Source organism: Pollachius pollachius (genome assembly GCF_949987615.1).
Source record: "Pollachius pollachius genome assembly, chromosome: 16".
Classification (NCBI taxonomy): Eukaryota; Metazoa; Chordata; class Actinopteri; order Gadiformes; family Gadidae; genus Pollachius; species Pollachius pollachius.
The window spans coordinates 11,022,877-11,043,182 of record NC_136949.1 but is presented as its reverse complement, the minus strand read 5'-3'; the positions used below and the strand labels follow the sequence as shown (position 1 = coordinate 11,043,182).

General features: G+C 39.4%; 2 protein-coding genes across 4 annotated transcripts; both read left to right on the top strand.

The window, feature by feature from the left end:
- Positions 1-280: 280 nt before the first annotated feature.
- LOC307087511 (uncharacterized protein) lies at positions 281-5,751 on the top strand (the record flags this gene model as incomplete). The annotated part of the gene is made up of 7 exons (XM_079753108.1): positions 281-335; positions 572-637; positions 1,163-1,192; positions 1,867-2,009; positions 2,937-3,026; positions 3,308-3,416; positions 5,612-5,751. The coding sequence occupies exons 3-7, from the start codon at positions 1,171-1,173 to the stop codon at positions 5,749-5,751; spliced, it is 504 nt and encodes a 167-aa protein (XP_079609234.1). The 5' UTR covers positions 281-335; positions 572-637; positions 1,163-1,170.
- A 1,776-nt stretch (positions 5,752-7,527) lies between these two features.
- On the top strand, positions 7,528-14,792 carry LOC307087763 (uncharacterized protein). 3 transcript variants are annotated; one of them, XR_013812509.1, is made up of 9 exons: positions 7,528-7,604; positions 7,717-7,752; positions 8,691-8,750; positions 9,510-9,551; positions 10,494-10,586; positions 10,688-10,719; positions 13,620-13,709; positions 13,839-13,974; positions 14,302-14,792. XR_013812509.1 is itself a non-coding variant. In XM_079753408.1 (8 exons), the coding sequence occupies exons 1-8, from the start codon at positions 7,580-7,582 to the stop codon at positions 14,240-14,242; spliced, it is 498 nt and encodes a 165-aa protein (XP_079609534.1). In that variant the 5' UTR covers positions 7,528-7,579; the 3' UTR covers positions 14,243-14,792. The 3 variants fall into 3 exon arrangements, 1 of the variants encoding a protein (XP_079609534.1); XR_013812510.1 differs by having other exon boundaries at positions 13,620-13,974; XM_079753408.1 differs by lacking the exon at positions 13,839-13,974 and having other exon boundaries at positions 14,123-14,792.
- The last annotated feature ends 5,514 nt before the right edge of the window (positions 14,793-20,306 follow it).

Genomic DNA, 20,306 nt, shown 5'->3' with positions numbered 1-20,306 from the left:
AAATTCTCCACTAAAGTATGATGAAACAATCGTACATGCTTCAGTTATAACTTCAAACATATTTTCTTCTTTTCAAGATATGTTTTTTATTGTTTTTAGTTCAATTTTAGCCACTTCAGTTATTAATCAGTCAAATATTCCACCTGGATAAAACTCCATGCTTGTCTAAAATTCTACTTTTAAAGCTATTTGTTACAAGGAATGAGTTTTACAAAGGTCTTTGACTACTAATTCCATGTTTCTCTTTTCCATTGATTTTAATCCACACGGAGCAGCCAGCACCAGCTCAGCAGCAAGGCCCTTAACACCAACACCAACCACACATACACTGAACGGTATTCTATCTCTATCATGTTTTAAAATGGTGTGTTTCTATCTATTCCTGTTACTCTGTGGACTTGTAGCATCAAGCTATGTATTCTAACTATCTAACAATCACCACAACCAACATTAGTAACCCATAACACTTGGAACCCAGAACCTCTTTATCTGGGAGTCAAACTACTTAACAAGTAGTTGACGACAAATTTTCCTGTTTCTCTTTGTTCTGTCATTCATTTAAATCAACAAGGAGCGGCCAACAGCAGCCCAGCAGCAAGGACCTCAACATCAACACCAACCACACATACACTGAACGGTATTTCATCTCTATCTTGTGGAGCCATGTTTCAAAATAGTCTCTTCGTGTATCATGTAACTCTGAGGACTTGGTAGTGTAGTTCCAAGTGGCCTAGTATGATGAGCCTGAAATCTCTCACAACATCTCCACTAAAGTATGATGAAACAATGGTACATTCTTCAGTAATAACTTAAACATATTTTCTTCTTTTCAAGATATTTTTTGTGTTGTTTTTAGTTCAATGATAGCCACTTCAGTAATTAATCAGTAAAATATTCCATATTTGTTACAAGGAGTGAGTTATATAAAGGTCTTTGACTGCTAATTCCACATTCCTCTTTTCTATTGATTTTAATCAACATGGAGCAGCCAGCACCAGCACAGCAGCAAGGCCCTCAACACCAACACCAACCACACATACACTGAACGGTATTCTATGTCTATCCTGTGTTGCTATGTTTCAAAATGGTGTTCTTTCTTCATCTGTGGTGTTATGTCACGTAAATCCTCAACATGTGTGCTGATCCGACAATCTCACCACAGCCAACCCTATGAAACCAGCACACTTCTCACGTAAGGTTCAACCACTGCAACAACTCTGCAAACTAGTTTGGGTGGGATCTAGCATGAGAACAGGACGAATCTGAGCTCATGTTTTATTTGCCATTTATATGCACTACAGTAAAAGGTATTTCATCTCTATCATGAGGAGCCATGTTTCAAAATGGTGTCTTTATCCATCATGTAACTCTGAGGACTTAGCAGTGGACGTCAGTCAATTGGGTCACTTGCTGTTAGTGCTGCTATTTCTCTTGTTTTAGGCTTTTTTTTACTGATAAAAATAAGGGAGGCAGAATCTATATTAAAATACATGATTATCGTTTCAATGGTTAGTGGTTAGTTAATTCCTATAGTAAAGAGGTTTTTCGTTTACGTTTCCACAATTGATCAGCACACAAAATACTTCCCCATACGCTATGACAACCCCCAACCTAATATCTAAAGGACATGAACATACACATTTTCATGAAAGTGAAAATGTGGGGTTCCAACTGGGGTTCAAACTATTATAAAAACTAGGATAATATTCAGTATCATCATCATCAAATATTTTACATAGTAGGTTTGTTTTAACCTTTAGTCGTTTTCTATGTGATCCAACATGGGTCTACACATTTAGGTTCTTAATTTTTCTGAGATACTGCCGTCTATGAACGAGAGGAACGTAAAATCTTTTTGTGTTGCAGATGGGCCTAAAGGATCAGGGTTAGCAGCAGGGGTAGCGCTGGGTACAGCGGTCCTGTTGATCGTGGGCCTGGTTCTCCTCATTCGCTGGCACAGCTGTGGCTTTCTCTTCGCAGGAAACAAGAGGCCAAAGGACACCACCATTGTGAGTTTAAAAGACAAAACTTAAACTATTTGGTTGAATAAGAAATAGCATTAAAACCATCTAGCTCAATATTAGTAGGGGGCATTCCGTGGTTATAATGCTACAAAACATTATTTTTCACGGTTGCCACAGGCATGTGTGTTAATAATCTGACAACCCCTGACCGCGAGATACAAATAAAAAACGAATACCCCTTAAGCGTTGACATAATAAGGTCTGCAGCGTGGGAACCGCTGACCACACAACACATCTGCAGATGCAACGGCCATGTTGAGATGAAGAATCTGAATCATTTCTAAAGGACATGAACATACTTTTCAGTCGTTTTAGCAGCTGCTTAAATCCGAAGCGACTAAGGGTGAATTCACAAAGATAATAAAGGGGTAGGTAGGGATATAGATTATAGGTATCTTGCAGTTAGACATTGGGCTTAAAATACAGATCCCTTTGACTTGAAGTCATGATAATCACTAGACTATTAAAAAATATATATCATAAATTGTAATGAGCAAACTATTGATCATTGGGAGGATTGGGTTAAACAATGGGCAGATGCACAGCAATGTGTTAAAATAATTTTGACCTGAAAATGGGGTTGGCCATAAAACGGTTGGGGACCCCACCACTGGTAACACCAGCTGATGAGTAACTGGGTTACTGTATTGGGTGCAGGGTCTGAACTCTATCAGGGACACCCTACCAGTCATAGGAGCCCTTCATGATGCAATGAGACTATCATCCTTTCATCGCACACTCACACACACACACACACTTCCTGCCTCAATTTTTCCATGTAACTATGACATGACACAAAGAAGCGGCATATATTAATTTGAATCTGTGAATGTAATTGAATTGAGCATAATTCAAAATCTATGGAACGTGAATCGAATGCGTCTAACTCCACAACTCCTGACCGTGTCACAGCATCTCAGTGTGGACGGAGATCAGGGCGGAGGTCCAACATACGCCTCTATTGTCCTGCCTGAGGGACAGAGGAGCGTGGCTACAGCACAGGTAAACTGTCTCCTAGTGGAAGCATACCACAAGAAGTCAATAATATTAGCAGCTGTATTGAATGTCGCAGCTTACATGTTGTCGTGACATATCGTGTCAAGGCTCTTACACCACCTGGCTCTCGTACCTCGTCACAGCAGCATCAAAGCACAGAGCATCATGTCATGGTGTTGGATACCATGGAATGCATCATATCACAAAAAATCCATATCACAGCTATTCCATGTCATGATAAAAAATTTCACGACATTCTGTTTCACGGTATTCCATGCCCGCTATAGGTTGAGGATGATTCCAGCGATGCAGTGACCTACTCCTCAGTGAGGGCCTCTCCCAGATGTGGAGAGAAGGCTGGTGATGTGGACGTACACTACGCCACGGTCAACAAACGTCAGCAAAATAACAAAAAGTCTTCAGATGAGTACGCGATGAAACAAAGCCAGCAGCAGCAGCCAGCAGTAGAAATTATGAATATATAAAAATATAAAAAACAGTTATAGACAATAATCACTTTTTACCCTCAAGTGTAAACACATATTTTGGTCAACAATTGCTGAATGCTCTTTCACATGAGGGTTACAAGAGGGAAGTAAATAAATAAAAGTGAATTTTTTACCATTAATTACCGGTAATTACAAGTTACCAAAGTTTATTAAAGCTAATCATAAATTGCACATATTTCCCGTCTTGTATCCATGAAGTAGGCTACTAGCGCATATCTTACTATAAAATATGAAAATGCTAGTATTTAGACAGCCTTTAGAGGACGCCATAGACTAAACTGATGGAGAATGTGAAAACGTAGGCCTAGAACTGTTCTTATCAAACATCCATGCTCACAGTGAGACCTTGTTAAAATGAATGTTAATTTTAGTGTGTTAATGTGTTTAAAGTGAGGGGTGCGAATCTGAGGTTTTAGCTCATGCTTTTTTATTTTTGAGTTGCTTTGTTCTACATGCACCTTCATGACCTTCCTCTGTTTTGGCATTATGTAGAGCAGGGGTTTTCAAAGTATGAGAGAGTGAGCCCCCCCTCAGAGAACAAATTTCAGCTGAGCCCCCCCCCCCCAAAATTTTTTTTTTCTAAATCCCTGTGTTTTGAAAGATCTTTTAATTATTTTACACATTTTAAACATCTCTGATCATATCTTAAACATCTCTGATCATATTTCACACATTATAAAGATCTCTGATCATATTTTTTTGAAATATTTTTTAAACATCTTTGTGCGTTTTTAAACACATTTCTCAACACATTTTTACATCTTTATCTAAGCATGTTTTTGCTTAACGTTTTTAAAATTCATTTGAACATCTTAATCTGTAAACTGCCAGTTTAGCCTCCTTTTTAGCTCACCTCAACTTTAGTGGGAGCAATGAGTTTGCGTAGCTGTGTTCGAAATCGTTCCCTATCACGGATATAGTGCACTATATAGGGTGCTCACCATTTTTTAGTGGTGTTCGAATTGTCAGTGGTAAATTTCATGCACTATATAGTGGGCTTAAAATACCCAAAATTTGAGTGAACATACGATGTTCCGTACATGTTACTCCCGTATACCACAATGCAATGCGGTCGTGTTTTCCGGAGAAGAAGAAGCTGAATAACCGTGAAAATGAATAGAAATGTCAACAATTTATTTGGGATTTAACTTTTAAATCCCAAATAATCCCAAATTAAAATGTAACATTCAAAATTAATTAAAAAAAAAACTTGATCAAGGAAATGTAACTTTCATCATCAATACAACCTCCAGTTTTCCTCGTGGGTGCCCGGTTTGTTTACATGATGTGGGCGCAGCTGTCTGCGTTACACAAATACCCGGCGCATTTACTGACGCAAATGACGTTTAGAAATGTTCAGCGTATTGTCCGAATTCTCGTTTGTTCGTTCCCTATATAGTGCACTATATCATAAACACTATATAGGGAATAGTGAGTGAGTGATTAGGGAACGATTTCGAACACAGCGCGTCTTAGTCTTTGCGTTTGTTTTGCTTTTTCTGGTATATTTCTTTCTCACGTCGCGCCCCCCCTGAAGAACTCTGGCGCCCCCCAGGGGATGCGTGCCTCACAGTTTGAAAACCACTGATGTAGAGTGAGTAAAGTGTGTGTGGCGGCTTTATATTAAAGATCTCTGTAAGGAAATGCCTGTGTCAACGTTGACTTGAGAAACCTGCTTTCTGCTTAGATTTGAGATGAGCAATTAAAAATATATAACTTCCTGTTGTTTACCTGTCTACCACTTCCACATTTTAACACAATGAAAATACTACAATAGGCCTGCTCTTCACCATTTAAGATAATGTAACGGGTACAAATAGACTGCGCCTTTAAGACGCATGACGGACCCGGAAAGGGAAAGAGGCGGGAGTGAGAACGAGCGGAAAGGGGGAGCGGAAGATAGTGAAGGACCCCGGCGGTGTGCAATGCGTAGTAAGGCGGTTGCAAGCTGTTTTTTTCGTTTTGTTTTATTAATTTATTAGTTAGTATAAGTTAAGTCTAGTACGGTTTGACGTCAACTCGGTCGCTGAGAGTAGTGCGGCGGTTTTGAGCCTTTCGTTGCGGAGTGAGTCTGGACGTCAGTGAAAGCTACGGGGGAAAGAGGCTCTCCATGTGATTATTACGAGGAAGGAGCTGCCCGAAAGCTGGGGACGTGTCAGGAGAAGTTTGCCCTGCCAGCCATCGCACATCCCGAAGTGCGATCCCTGCTGCGTTATGTGTAATCCCTGCACCACGCCTAACCATTTACCAGTCCCTCCACGCGGCCAAAAATCCTTGATTATGTGGCACGTTTTCTTAAAAAATGCGATGAAATATGCGGCATATTTATGCAATTTTATGCGATGAATTTGCGGGAATTTGCAAAAATTGCGGGATTTTGCGAAAAATGCAGCTTTTCGATGACGTTCCCATGGCAACAGGGGGAAATTGCTGCTCTTGTGTGAAGTACACGCAACATTTTTCAACTTTCTGCTAAGATATATGTGACTTTTTTGCAACGAAAATGCGGGGATTATGAAATCATGCAAGCCCCGCATATTTTGCGCGGAAATCGGCAATTTATGCAGTGAAAGTGCGGCATATTTGAAAAAATGCGGCCCCCGCATGAATATGCAGACTTTGGCTGATTATGCGTTGAATTATGCGATCGCATAATCGCGTTTTTCTGGAGGGACTGATTTACACTTAAACTGAAGACACACATACCGTGCGCAGTCCGATCAGAACTGTGACTCAACGAACTAACGCTGCGCCGGTATACACACACGCACGCACGCACGCACACTGCACTGGAAGGGACATTGCACCGCTGTGCATTTCGTGCATATACCCCACACATCCACCCATTGAACTGAATTGTACAGTAGCGCTGGTTTACTCGAATAGCTGTTCAGGACTGAATAAAATGTGGTTTTCTTGTCTGCGTGTTATAAGTGTTATTAATTTTATAATTTAGATATAGTTGGATTGTGATTGTGAATCGATAGTTAAATGCACATTTGGTGATTTAGCATGGAAATGTGTTTTATGTTTTCCCGGTTTAAATGTTACTGTTGATTGGAACAAATGTATGCATACTGTGTTGAATGTTGGCAAGTGTCTTTTGAGCTATTTCTCTGAAATATAAGCTGTGTTTCATGTTGAGTAAACATCAGAGGTAAATTGAGGTAAAATAAAAACAGACATTTTCTATTTTATTTATTTTGTATTGGGCTACTTATCTGGGGGTAGGGGCGCTTCAACTGTTTAGCCGTATATTAGTAAAGAAGGGGGGTGGTGTCAGGTCGCAAACACTGCACACACTTTAGGCGGTCCCTCAGGACATCCTGAATCCTACATTACCCTGTCTAGTAGGCTACCATTGATCTAAATGGCTAAACAGCGCACAACGTGTTCACTCACCTGGACATTGAAGCCATAGGCATTGGGTGTGGGGGACCTAGATCCTGTCCCACTCAGTCCTCTCCAGACTAAGAACTGTGTTACCCCTACAAGGCGGCGGCAATAATCCCGAATTTATTCATCTCAGCAGAGAAATTTGGGTGTTCCAGCAGCCAGCATACATACACAACACAACACATGCATATCCCACCATTGGATGGTCCATGTGCATAAGTAGAAGTAGCTGTTACTCAGACGTAACAGTACAAAATGTGTGCAAATAAACAGGTGTGCAATAAACAAGTGCAAAAAAGATAAATAAATATATATATATATATAGCATTATATATATTTTGCATTATGTTATAATTTGGTCATGAAATTGAACAGATATTAAGAAAATATGTTCAACAAAAATATACTTACAACTCATTGGATTGAGATCAGAGGCAAAGCGTTTCACATATTGGCTACTTCTAATGCTATAAAGTGCTAGCAAAGGAAAACCATCGTATTTTTGTAACACTGATGACATGTCATTATTATCAAATAGGAAATGTTATATCAGTAATAAGGAAGTCAGAGAACACTCGCTATAAGAAGCCTTGCCCTCCACAGTGAGCAGTAGTTTGAGACACACGAGACAGACAGAGGGATAGATAGATAGATATGGGTGGTTTATTGTCACAAAAAGGTAAGCATAACTTTAATATACAAGAATGTATATTATATAGTATCTGGCTGTGCATTTATGTTCAGTAATTCCATGTCTTTGTTTTGTCTTTGCTTTAATCCACATGGAGCAGCAAGCACAAACAGACCAACCACAACCACAGTGAAAGGTATTTCATCTCTTATCTTTTGGAGCCATGTTTCAAAATGGTGTCTTTATCATGTAACTCTGAGGACTTGGTAGTGGAGGTACTAGTGGTCAATGAATGAATGATAGCATTAGGAACCTGACAATCTCTAACAGCATCACCACCAAAGTTTAATGAAAAGGAAACACATTCTGCAATTATAACTGAATGTATTTTCTTTTTAGTTTTGTTTTGTGTTTATTTACATTTTAGACATCAACTTCAGTTTTGGCTTCCAGTACAATTCAGAATCGAGTTTAAAGTCCTTATCATCTTTAAGACACTCAATAGCCTGGGGCCAAAATATATCTCAGATATGCTAGTCTATTACAAACCTAACAGGTCACTTAGATCTACTGACACTGGTCAGCTGGTTGTGCCTAGGGTTAGGTCTAGGCAGGGTGAAATGGCATTTAGCCATTTATTATTAATCAGTAAAATATCTAGCCCACACACACACACACACACACACACACATCAGCAGGACAAAACACTCAACCCTCACCCAAACCTTTATTTTTAAGCATGAAAGGTATTTCATCTCTTATCTTGTGGAGCCTTGTTTCAAAATGGTGTCTTAATCTATCTTGTAACTCTGAGGACTTGATAGTGGAGGTCCAAATGGCCTAGCATGAGGAATCTAAGAATCTCTGACAGCATCTCCACTAAAGTATGGTGAAACAATCTTACATTCTTTTTATAACTGTAGACATATGTTCTTTTTTTCAAGATATGTTTTGTGTTGTTTATAATTCAATTATAGCAACTTCAGTAATTAATCACTAACTGGATAAAACTCCACGCTTGTCTAAAATTATATTTTTAAAGCATATTTGTTACAAGGAGAGAGTTATATAAAGGTCTTTGACTACTAATTCCATGTGTTCCTTTTTCCATTGATTTTAATCCACACGGAGCAGCCAGCACCAGCTCAGCAGCAAGGCCCTCAACACCAACACCAACCACACATACACTGAACGGTATTGTATCTCTATCATGTTTTAAAATGGTGTGTTTCTATCTATCTCTGTTACTCTGTGGCCTTGTAGCATCAAGTTATGTATTATAACTATCTAACAATCACCACAACCAACACTAATAAACCATCACACTCTGCAGGGCCATGAGTCAGGCTGGATACACACTCTGCATCAAGGCTGAGTTGATAAATGTTTTGATATAGTTAAGAGGTTTTAAGTTATCATAGTTAAGCCAGAGACCAAACTAAGTTCATTATGAGCAACATGTGACACTACTGACCCAGGTATGTGTTCTAACAATCTGACAATCTCTATCTGCATCACCAACAAAGGTTTGCCCACGTTCTTCCGCATGCAAAAATACTTCCCCTTGCACAAAACCAAATTGAAATTATGTCTGTGTGTGATCAGATTTAGAGCCACTAACCACAGCTAAGCATATGTGCAACAGAACCTGCATAATTTCTAAATGAGAGATAACTATATACATCTCTATATAGTCACTTAAGCCGATGCCTCTGTCAAGGTATACAAACAGTGAGTTCAGCTCTTTAATGACATGACCCATGTCACTAAGGAGCAGGTAGGGGTAAGGGGCAGCTTGCTCAAGGACACCATGACAGTCTTGCTGTGTATTGTGGACATTGGGGTTGGATCCCAGAACCTCTTTATTTGGGAGTCCAACATCTTAACAAGTAGTTGACGACAAATCTCATGTTTCTCTTTGTTCTGTCATTGATTTGAATCCACACGGAGCAGCCAGTAGCAGCACAGCAGCAAGGACCTCAACGCCAACCAATGGTGAGAAGAACACCATTTAAAAATGGTTTTAGGTCACGTAAATCATCAACATATGTGTTGTAACGTCCGACAATCCCCACAGCCAACCCTATGAAACCATCACACTTCCTACTTCAGGTTCACATGAACAAAGAGCTGGTCAGTGACGTAGGCCTGCTTTATTAACCACAACCATTGCAGCATGTCTGCAAACTAGTTTGGGTGGGATGTAGCCTGGGAACAAGACGACTCTGAGCTCATGTTTTATTTGCTATTTATATGCACAATTTGAATTTGCGAAAAACATAAGCACATCACAACCAACCTCACCTACAGTGAATGTTTTTCATCTCTATCATGAGGAGCCATGTTTCAAAATGGTGTCTTTATCTATCATGTAACTCTGAGGACTTAATAGTGGAAGTCAGTCAATTGGGTCACTTGCAGTTAGTGCTGCTATTTCTCTTGTCGTAGGCTATTATTTTGCTGTTAAAAAGAAGTGAGGCAAAATCTGCTTTAAAATACATGATTATCATTTCAATGGTTGCAACATGGAAATATTTTCCTACAGTAAAGAGACTTTTCGTTTACGTTTTCACAACTTCATCAGCACAAAATGCTTCCCCATACGCTGTGACAGAGATGAATGTCTGGTCGCTTGTGAACGATGGCCACGGCAACACGTCTGCAAATGCAACTGCTGTGAAATATCGAATCTGAATCTGCAGGACAAGAACATACACATTTTCATAAAAGTGAAAATGTGGGGTTCAAACTGGGGTCCAAACCACTATGAAAATGAGGATAATATTCAGTATTCTATCATCAAATATTTTACATAGTATGTGTTTTTTTTTTTGCTTTAGTCATTTTCTATGGTTTCCAACACAGGTGTAGGTTCTTACTTCATCTGAGATACTGACGACTATGAACGAGAGGAATTTAAACTCTTCCTGTGTTCAGGTGGATCAGGGTTAGCAGCAGGGGTAGCGCTGGGTACAGCGGTCCTGTTGATCGTGGGCCTGGTTCTCCTCATTCGCTGGCACAGAAGGAGAGGTGAGAGGAGACCATTGACACGATTGTGTTGTCACGTCTACATCTTTCTACACACCGTTTATATCACCATGGAAACATTCACTGTGGCTTTCTCTTCACAGGAAACAAGAGGCCAAAGGACACCACCACCATTGTGAGTTTAAAAGACAAAACTTAAACTATTTGGTTGAATAAGAAATAGCAATCACACCATCTAGCTCAATATTAGTAGGGTGGCATTCCGTGGTTGTAATGCTACACAATGTAGCATTACCGTATTTTCCGCACTATAAGGCGCACTTAAAAGCCGGTAATTTTCTCAAAAAACGACAGTGCGCCTTATAATCCGGAGCGCCTTATATATGGATCAATTGGTTAATTGGTTGATCCATACTGGTTGTAAACGGCGCTCTGTCAAAATGTTTCAGTATGAAAAACCAATAAAAACAATTTAATAATAATAATAAAATGTTTCACTACGACTACGATAAAGCCACACCGCTTGCAGCATTACGGCTATCGTAGTCAGTGCACACAGCATTTTACTGCGCTTACTCACGGAAGGTCACACTACGATCACAGAGCCAGGAAATCGGGCGGAAGACTGGCCACACTACAAGATTCGAGGGTGCGATGCTCTACTTTGTATCATTCACGTTTGCAAGATATTTAAAAAATCTAAGGTTTGGAACTGCGTAATTGTGTTTTACTTTTTTGTCATAAAGGTTCCAGTTGTATATCTGCTAAATGCAGCAACTCGTCCTCACAGTTGCGTTGCGCGTGACGAGCTATACAATTAGCACAGCTCCATCTAGTGGATGCATAACGCATCCCCAGTCAAACGTTTGACTGCAGTATCTTCTATGCTATGCGCCTTATAATCCGGTGCGCCCTATTTATGAAAAAAGTTCTAAAATAGGTCATTCATTGAAGGTGCGCCTTATAATCCGGTGCGCGTTATAGTGCGGGAAATACGGTATATTAATAATGCTACAAAACGTAGCATTATTGCTCAAGGTGGTCACAGGCATTTGTGTTAATAATCAGACAATCGCTGACCACGAGAAGAAAAAAAACACATCTGCTGATGCAACGGCTGAGTTGAGATTAAGTTTCTGAATAATTTCTAAAGGACATACACATGCTTTTCAGTCATTTTAGAAACTGCTTCAATCCAAAGCAACTAAGATAATTAAGGGGTAGGTAGGGATATTGGCATCTTGTAGTTAGACATTGGAGTTAAAATCCAGAAGCTTTTGGCTTGAGTCACTATAATCACTGGACTATCTTGTAGGCCTACTCTATCATCCTATATACAGTGGGGCAAAAAAGTATTTAGTCAGCCACCAATTGTGCAAGTTCTCCCACTTAAAAAGATGAGAGAGACCTGTAATTTTCATCATAGGTATACCTCAGCTATGAGAGACAAAATGAAAAGAAAAAACACAGAAAATCACATTGTCTGATTTTTAAAGAATTTATTTGCAAATTATGGTGGAAAATAAGTATTTGGTCAATAACAAAAGGTCATCTCAATACTTTGTTACATGCCCTTTGTTGGCAATGACAGAGGTCAAACGTTTTCTGTAAGTCTTTACAAGGTTTTCACACACTGCTGCTGGTATTTTGGCCCATTCCTCCATGCAGATCTCCTCTACAACAGTGATGTTTTTGGGCCTTCGCTGGGCAACACAGACTTTCAACTCCCTCCAAAGATTTTCTATGGGGTTGAGATCTGGAGACTGGCTAGGCCACTCCAGGACCTTGAAATGCTTCTTACGAAGCCACTCCTTCGTTGCCCGGGCGGTGTGTTTGGGGTCATTGTCATGCTGAAAGACCCAGCCACGTTTCATCTTCAGTGCCCTTGCTGATGGAAGGAGGTTTTCACTCAAAATCTCACGATACATGGCCCCATTCATTCTTTCCGTCACACGGATCAGACGTCCTGGTCCCTTGGCAGAAAAACAGCCCCAAAGCATGATGTTTCCACCCCCATGCTTCACTGTAGGTATGGTGATCTTTGGATGCAACTCAGCATTCTTTCTCCTCCAAACACGACGAGTTGAGTTTTTACCAAAAAGTTCTATTTTGGTTTCATCTGACCATATGACATTCTCCCAATCCTGTTCTGGATCATCCAAATGCTCTCTAGCAAACTTCAAACGGGCCAGGACATGCAGTGGCTTTAGCAGGGGCACACGTCTGGCACTGCAGGATTTGAGTCCCTGGCGGCGTAGTGTGTTAGTGATGGTAGCCTTTGTTACTTTGCTCCCAGCTCTCTGGAGGTCATTCACTAGGTCCCCCCGTGTGGTTCTAGGATTTTTGTTCACCGTTCTTGTGATCATTTTGACCCCACAGGGTGAGATCTTGCGTGGAGCCCCAGATCGAGGGAGATTATCAGTGGTCTTGTATGTATTCCATTTCCTAATAATTGCTCCAACAGTTGATTTCTTCACACCAAGCTGCTTACCTATTGCAGATTCAGACTTCCCAGCCTGGTGCAGGTCTACAATTGTGTTTCTGGTGTCCTTTGACAGCTCTTTGGTCTTGGCCATAGTGGAGTTTGGAGTGTGACTGTTTGAGGTTGTGGACAGGTGTCTTTTATACTGATAAGGAGTTCAAACAGGTGCCATTAATACAGGCAACGAGTGGAGGACAGAGGAGCCTCTTAAAGAAGAAGTTACAGGTCTGTGACAGCCAGAAATCTTGCTGGTTTATAGGTGACCAAATACTTATTTTCCACCATAATTTGCAAATAAATTCTTAAAAAATCAGACAATGTGATTTTCTGGATTTTTTTTTTCATTTTGTCTCTCATAGCTGAGGTTTACCTATGATGAAAATTACAGGCCTCTCTCATCTTTTTAAGTGGGAGAACTTGCACAATTGGTGGCTGACTAAATACTTTTTTGCCCCACTGTAATTATGACATGACATAAAGAAGCGGCATATATTAATTAGAATCAGGTGTAAGTAATTAAATGTAGCACAATACAAAATCTAAGGAATATGAATCTAATGTGTCTAACTCAACAACTCCTGACCGTGTCACAGCATCTCAGTGTGGACGGAGATCAGGGCGGAGGTCCAACATACGCCTCTATTGTCCTGCCTGAGGGACAGAGGAGCGTGGCTACAGCACAGGTAAACTGTCTCCTAGTGGAAGCATACCACAGAAAGTCAATAATAATAACAGCTGAAATAATGTCATTAGTTTAAAGTATGCATTATGTTTTTTGCCACATCATCTCACTACTCACATGTATGTTGCAGCATATCATGTTGTGCATAACTGTGTGATGGGTCCGCACATCGCATAACGTCACGACATATCACAGTGCATGTTGACATTGTATCACGACTCTCACGACATGTGACATGGTGCTATGTATTGACAGGTCACCACATAGTACCATGTCACAGCAGAGCATGTCATAGTGTGGGATATCACAGAATGCCGTGACATCATATTGCAACATGCCATATCATAGTTGTTCCATGTCATGATATAACATGCCACGACATTCCATGCAACAACATTCCCTCTCATGCTATAGGTTGTGGACGATTCCAGCGATGCAGTGACCTACTCCTCAGTGAGGGCCTCTCCCAGAAGTGGAGAGAAGGCTGGTGATGTGGACGTACACTACGCCACCGTCAACAAACGAGGAAAATAACAAAACATCTGTAGATGAGTACGTCATGAAACAGAGCCAGCAGCAGCAGCAACCGGCAGTAGCTATTAAGGTTGTATTCAAAGATCAATTAATACTAGACTTCAAAAATTAAATTGGATCAATAATTGCTGAATGATTTTTCATATGAGGGAAGATAAGAGGGAAATGTAAACTGGAAAACCTACAATTCCTGAAGAAATTGTTCTTGCACTGCCATAACATGCTTATGTGTGTGTATATTTGTGTGTTTATCCATGTATACATTATGTTCCCTTATGTGTACGTTTATCCACGTATGATTGTGAATGTATGAACTAGTCATATGATACAGCAGTTTATTTTTGACCACTTGGTAAGCTCAGCTTGTCTAGTCTGTTGTTTACACAGATGTCCCTTTGAAGGTTGTGTGCGATGTGTGTGCATTGGAAATTTCAAAAGTTGTATATCTTATTAAGTATTACAAGTATTGCTTAACTCATAATGTTTTTAATTTTGATGTATAATATGTGTATTTCATGTAAAAACCAAATAAAAGGGAAGGTACGAAGAAGTATGCAGAGAACAGTACTTGCCCTACTCGCAGCAGTGCAAGCAATTACCATGAAGTAGGACTACCGGTAATTGCCAAAATCACCAAAGTTAGTTAAGGTGAATTATAATTGACTTAAATTTCCCGACTGGGATCATAACAGTCGTCTAGTATCGCTTGTCTTATGAAACTGCTTGTATTAAGATGGCCTTAGGAGGGCGCCAGAGACTAAACTGATGAGGAAATGTTACTGTTTTTCTCAATCGTTTACAGTTTTTTTCAATTGCTTGAACACATTTTGCAAAACTTGGCTCATTGTGTCAAAACTCAACACCCAAGCAAATAAGACACAACACTGAGAAATATACCATTCACATCTATGTCAAATTGAAACTGTACTATCGAAACCTAACAATCCTTTGTCAAAATGTCACTCTGATGACAAAATGATACACACTTGTATCTTATGAATACACTTTCAGATCAGCAGCAACACACTAGTCTACTTTATATAAAACACTGCAGTCTTCCATATTCACTGTTTTTATTCAGTTCCACAGAGAGCATGTTTTCACAACAACCAAAAAATCTAATACTGAATACTGTACATTGCAATACAGTACTTTACAGTTCAATAAATTCAGTTTAAGCTAAAATATAACAAACATTTACCAAAAAATACACAACTGTACTGTACATAAACACAGAAAAACACGGCAATTGTGCGTGGGTGGGCTTATGGATCCTCGAATTGTGTGCCGAATCCATCCATGGATTGACTTTACCTCAATGTCTCCGCAGGCCTGTTCCATTGCCTGCAGAAGAGGCATGCGAGCATGTTGTTGGTGGTCATATACACTACATCTTCAAGTCGAAAAAAAACCTTCTATAGGGTGTAGAAATGGCGAGTATACGACTTAAAATTGTTTATGGTTGGTGTACCAGTTCCGGACCAAAACAGCCCGATGGAAATGAACATTATCCCAGACAACAACAAACCTGGGCTGCTATGATCTCTCCTGTTCAGCTGCATCATGAAGTGCATCTAGAAGTGTGATGATATGTTGGGTATTGTAGGGACCTACTTTTGCATAATGGTGCAGTTACCCTCAAAGGCTTATGGCGGCACACAATGATATAGTTCCCCCGCGCTGCCCCGGGGCGTGCACAATTGCCCTTTGGCCTTTTTGTAGCTGGCTAATAGGTGTTCAGTTTTGTAAGTAAGTGTTTTGAGGTGTGTATTTAAGTATTTTCAATTACCCAATGTGTTTAGTATTTTGAATAGATGTGTTTTCCTAATGATATACTGAGGCTACGTTTACATGGTGACGGTCTGAACAGAAGACGCAAAAGTGGCGTCGCGTCTTCACTTTTTATTCCGCGTTAAGACGAGCGTTTTCGGGAGGAAATCTGCGTGCATACGGTGACGCAAAAGTGTGTGGATTTCGATTGGGTATGCATGTCAGCCGGCTGGGTGGTGCTGTGACACACCATCACACAACACCACCATGTCTGAGCGCCCGTGTAGAATCTTCCTTCTTCTCTTATCTGCGCCGCGAAAACCAAAACATATTTACAGATCCTTCTCTGTTCAGTAATACTATCTGTACATATCCTGTACATTTCGTGGAAAGACTCCTGTAAGTTTATTAGAGCTGCCAGAGCAGCTTGACAGTCCGACGCATGGAAATAATACAACATGTTTGTTTATTTCCCTGTGCTGGCGCTGTATGTGACGTAAACGCATACGCGACGTGAGCAGATCTGAGCAGAATTTTGCGTCTTGGCAGTGTAGACGGAAACGCTACGGCGGAGCGTACTCAAGTTTTCCACTCCGGAGGGTGGTTTCAGATTTTTGCGTTTTTTAAACCCCAAAAACGCCGTCACCGTCTAAACGAAAGGCACTTCCGATAAAATATTTTTACGTTTTTACCCGCAAGCGTCCTCGTGTAAACGGGGCCTAAGTGTCTTATGTTTGAAATAGTGTGTAGTGTGCAGGAGCAAGTGTGTTGCAGAAAGGAGCAAGTGTGTTGCAGAATAGCAACTAAAGTGCAAAGCAGCGCTTTTGTTTAAGGAATTGTTACATGTGTTTAAGGTATAGTAACAAAAACAAAAACAAAAAAAGTTGCGTTACTTTGGTCTAAGCATGTGTCTATAGTGGTCAAGCAATTGAAAAAAACTGTAAACTAGTTTTCTGAAACTGCAGCTCAATTTCTCAAAACTCTAAACACAAACCTGAGAAGAGTTAATCATTTTGTTCTCAAAACTGATTTTCTTCCTTCAAACAGTAAACACAGCTATCAAATGAATACCTCTTAGAGAGCATCAATTAAACACTGGTGTGATCAATTCAAAACACTTCCATCAAAATGCTATTTAAGTATGTTTTGCCTTTATGAGGCCATGTTACATATTCCAATGTATAAAATTGTTTAGAAATAGCTTTCCTTTTTAAAGTTGCAATTAGATGGTACATACATAGTATAAAAACGGTTGCCATATTGTAATACAATACTGTGAACATATCATATAAATATTGCATTGACACAATTGTACTAGAATAGGATACAATGCATATTTGTCTATCCAATGAGCTCCAATGGGCTAAACTCACAATCCCAGCTTCCCAGAGTCATACTGTACACCTGTAGTTGATGCTGCAACATTGTTCAGACAATACACCAAGGTTACCTATGTTGGTAAATTACAGTACAGTAATTGCACTGATAAGTAAAATGAAAAACACTACAGTAAGAAATGTTTAGACTGTCTTTCGGGGATGTAATGATGAAATCAGTGCAAGTACAAAAAGGTAACAAAGCAAATATTTTTTACTGTAACACAGTGAAATGTTCAGCTGAACTGACTGCATAAAAAGCTTTTCGTAGGCCAGAAAATATATAAAAATAAGAATATAAATGAGGTAAACAGATCTACATGTAAATCAGTATGTATCCCATCTCCAATCCTGATCAGGCCAAAGGACCATATCTACAACACAGTAGAGCTCACGAGTCCTCTTATATTCTGACACATGATTGAAGTGTTTTGCCAGTAGAGTTTGAACAGGTGAGAAGTGATTTAGACTTATTTGTAATTCTGTGTTGCGTTTTGAAGGCCAGTGTGATCCAGGTGAGCCAAGTGTGCTAAATGATGAGATTTGTGCTTAGAATTTAGCAAAAATGTGAAAACAGTGGAATTGTGCTTAGAGTTTAGCAGTCTGGAGTCTTGTAGTTGATACATGAGCTTCAGGTTTTCAGAATAGTGTGCATAGTTCCATTTTTTGTGTGTATACAATCGAGAAAAACTGTAAAAGCAGGTCTAATGTTCTCATCTCTCATCTCTCTGCTCTGTCTTATTAAACACCAATAGCGACAGTGAGACCTATAGGACATAAAGAGTTACATTCACCGTGTGTCAATGTGGGTGAATCGATAGATGCGGATCAAAGATTTTAGTTAACGCGTATTGCTTTGTTAGACATGACACCTTATGTTTTGGCATGTGTAAAATTCTATTGAGTGTAATTTGATGAGCTTCATATTATAGATTTCTGCAACACAATGCCCCTGTTTGCTTTGTTTAGAGCAACCAACCTATAACTTAGCGTTCTACTTCTGTTCAGTAATAACGGTTCATTTTCTTTCAAACGTGTGGACGGACCATTTCACTGATCAGATACAAGTTGTTCATCAACATCCATTTCAGTACAAACTGTAAAATATATCATATGCATGTGTTTTGTTGCATTATAACCGACTGAACGAACTTTGTTTCCCTTGGTCCTTAAACAAGCAGTTAGGCCTACACAACAAGCCGTAGGTCTACACTCGGTAGTCCTTAACACCGGTTAGGCTGTAGGCTACATCAATTACACCATGACATTTATACTCAACGGAAATAATGAAATTAATACCAAATCCACGAAGCAATAATTGCTGAATGCGTGTTCTCATAAATGTAAAAGATGGGAACATGCTTTTCAAATGCTTTTTTCAAATTTGATATGTTGTCCTTGGTCAATCTGACCAATCAGAATAGATGAAAAAGAATCAACGGACCAATGAACAGAAAAGTTTGTAGGTTAATTAAATAATAACCAGTCTATGTAAAAGCTTTTCTGTTTAAAAGTTTTCTTGTTCTACAAAACACTATCTTCTGTTATATAAACATAAGTATGCATCTAAATATGTAGGCTACAAATGTTATCAAGATGTGAATTGTGTAATAAATCATATTAATATTTCTCCATTTTCCATATTGTTATAATTTGATAATGACATTTATCAGAAATATTAAGACTTAAATATGCTCACATCAGACTTTTTAACTTGAGGTCTTACATTTTTGTTACACACAGCTGACGTAAGCCAAGTATAATTTATAACAATTATTAATTTCATGGTGGTTTGTCTCTAGCCTACATGTAGCCTACAATAAATAGCCTGCATTTAGACCACTTCTTATCCTATTAAGCACTAGCATAGGCAAACCATCGTTCTTGTATTGTTATAATCTAAGACTAAGTGTTAACAGAGTATAGGCCCACTGATGTCTCCTCTTCAGTTCAGTGAAATGGAACTGAATGCACCACCAGAACGCACCACCCTGCGTCCTTCTGTTTGGAGGAGCCTAGTAGAAGTCACCTTGGTGGATTGTAGCAGCTAACCTAGGTAGCATGCAGCAATGATGATGATGATGATAGACAATGATAATTATTCAACTCTAAAATTAAATAATCTGCTAAACATTACGTAACTTAATGTTCTCTCTCACAGATATACTTCAAAACAAACATAAAAGTAACAAATTCAATCTCTCCTCAGAGTATTGGGGAAAAGGGTTGAAAAGTATTTCAGACCTGGAGAAGGTTTCCCTCTATCATGTGATGGGGCTGTTCCAGTATTACCTGCTGTTCAGTAAGAATGGAAACACGGAAGACTAAATGTTACAGAGACATGTTCTCTGGGGGTTAAGAGGTGAGAAAGGAAGATGAAGGTGTTTATTTACACCTACAGACTGGCCCGTCATCATTTCTATCTTGTGGGCTGATGTTTCAAAATTGTGTCTTGATGTTTCCATGTAGCTCTGAGGTCTTTGGTTATCATCAAGTTCATCAAGTTATGTGTTGTAACAACAACCACAGTCAGCGCTATGAAACCATCACGCTCCTTATCTGTTTCACAGACACACAGAGCTGGCCAGCAGCGTACTTTATTAACCACAAGACTTGAAACATCTAAGTAGGAATGTCGTTTTAATGGTTATATTTAACAGTAATATTACCTCAGCGTTGAGGTTTTGGGTTATAATAGTTCAAAAGTGAATAACTAATGACTGAGTAAAGTGTGCCACTGTAGGAAAGTGAGCCTAGGTGTTCATTTCATCCTTTAATATTTATATATATTTGTGTTACTCTGTTCATAGTGGCCATATGAATGTGTGTTCATTCTCTGACAATAACAAAGTATTTCCAAGAGCATTTTCAGCACACAAATATATATATTTATATACATACATATATATGCTTCCACT

What these genes read in the sequence shown, in the direction of transcription:
- LOC307087763 (XM_079753408.1), top strand. Translation starts at nt 7,580, where the DNA reads ATGGGTGGTTTATTGTCACAAAAAG. An exon ending in GACCTCAACGCCAACCAATG is followed by an intron (nt 9,552 to 10,493) that starts GTGAGAAGAACA and finishes TCCTGTGTTCAG; the next exon opens with GTGGATCAGGGTTAGCAGCA. An exon ending in TCGCTGGCACAGAAGGAGAG is followed by an intron (nt 10,587 to 10,687) that starts GTGAGAGGAGAC and finishes TTCTCTTCACAG; the next exon opens with GAAACAAGAGGCCAAAGGAC.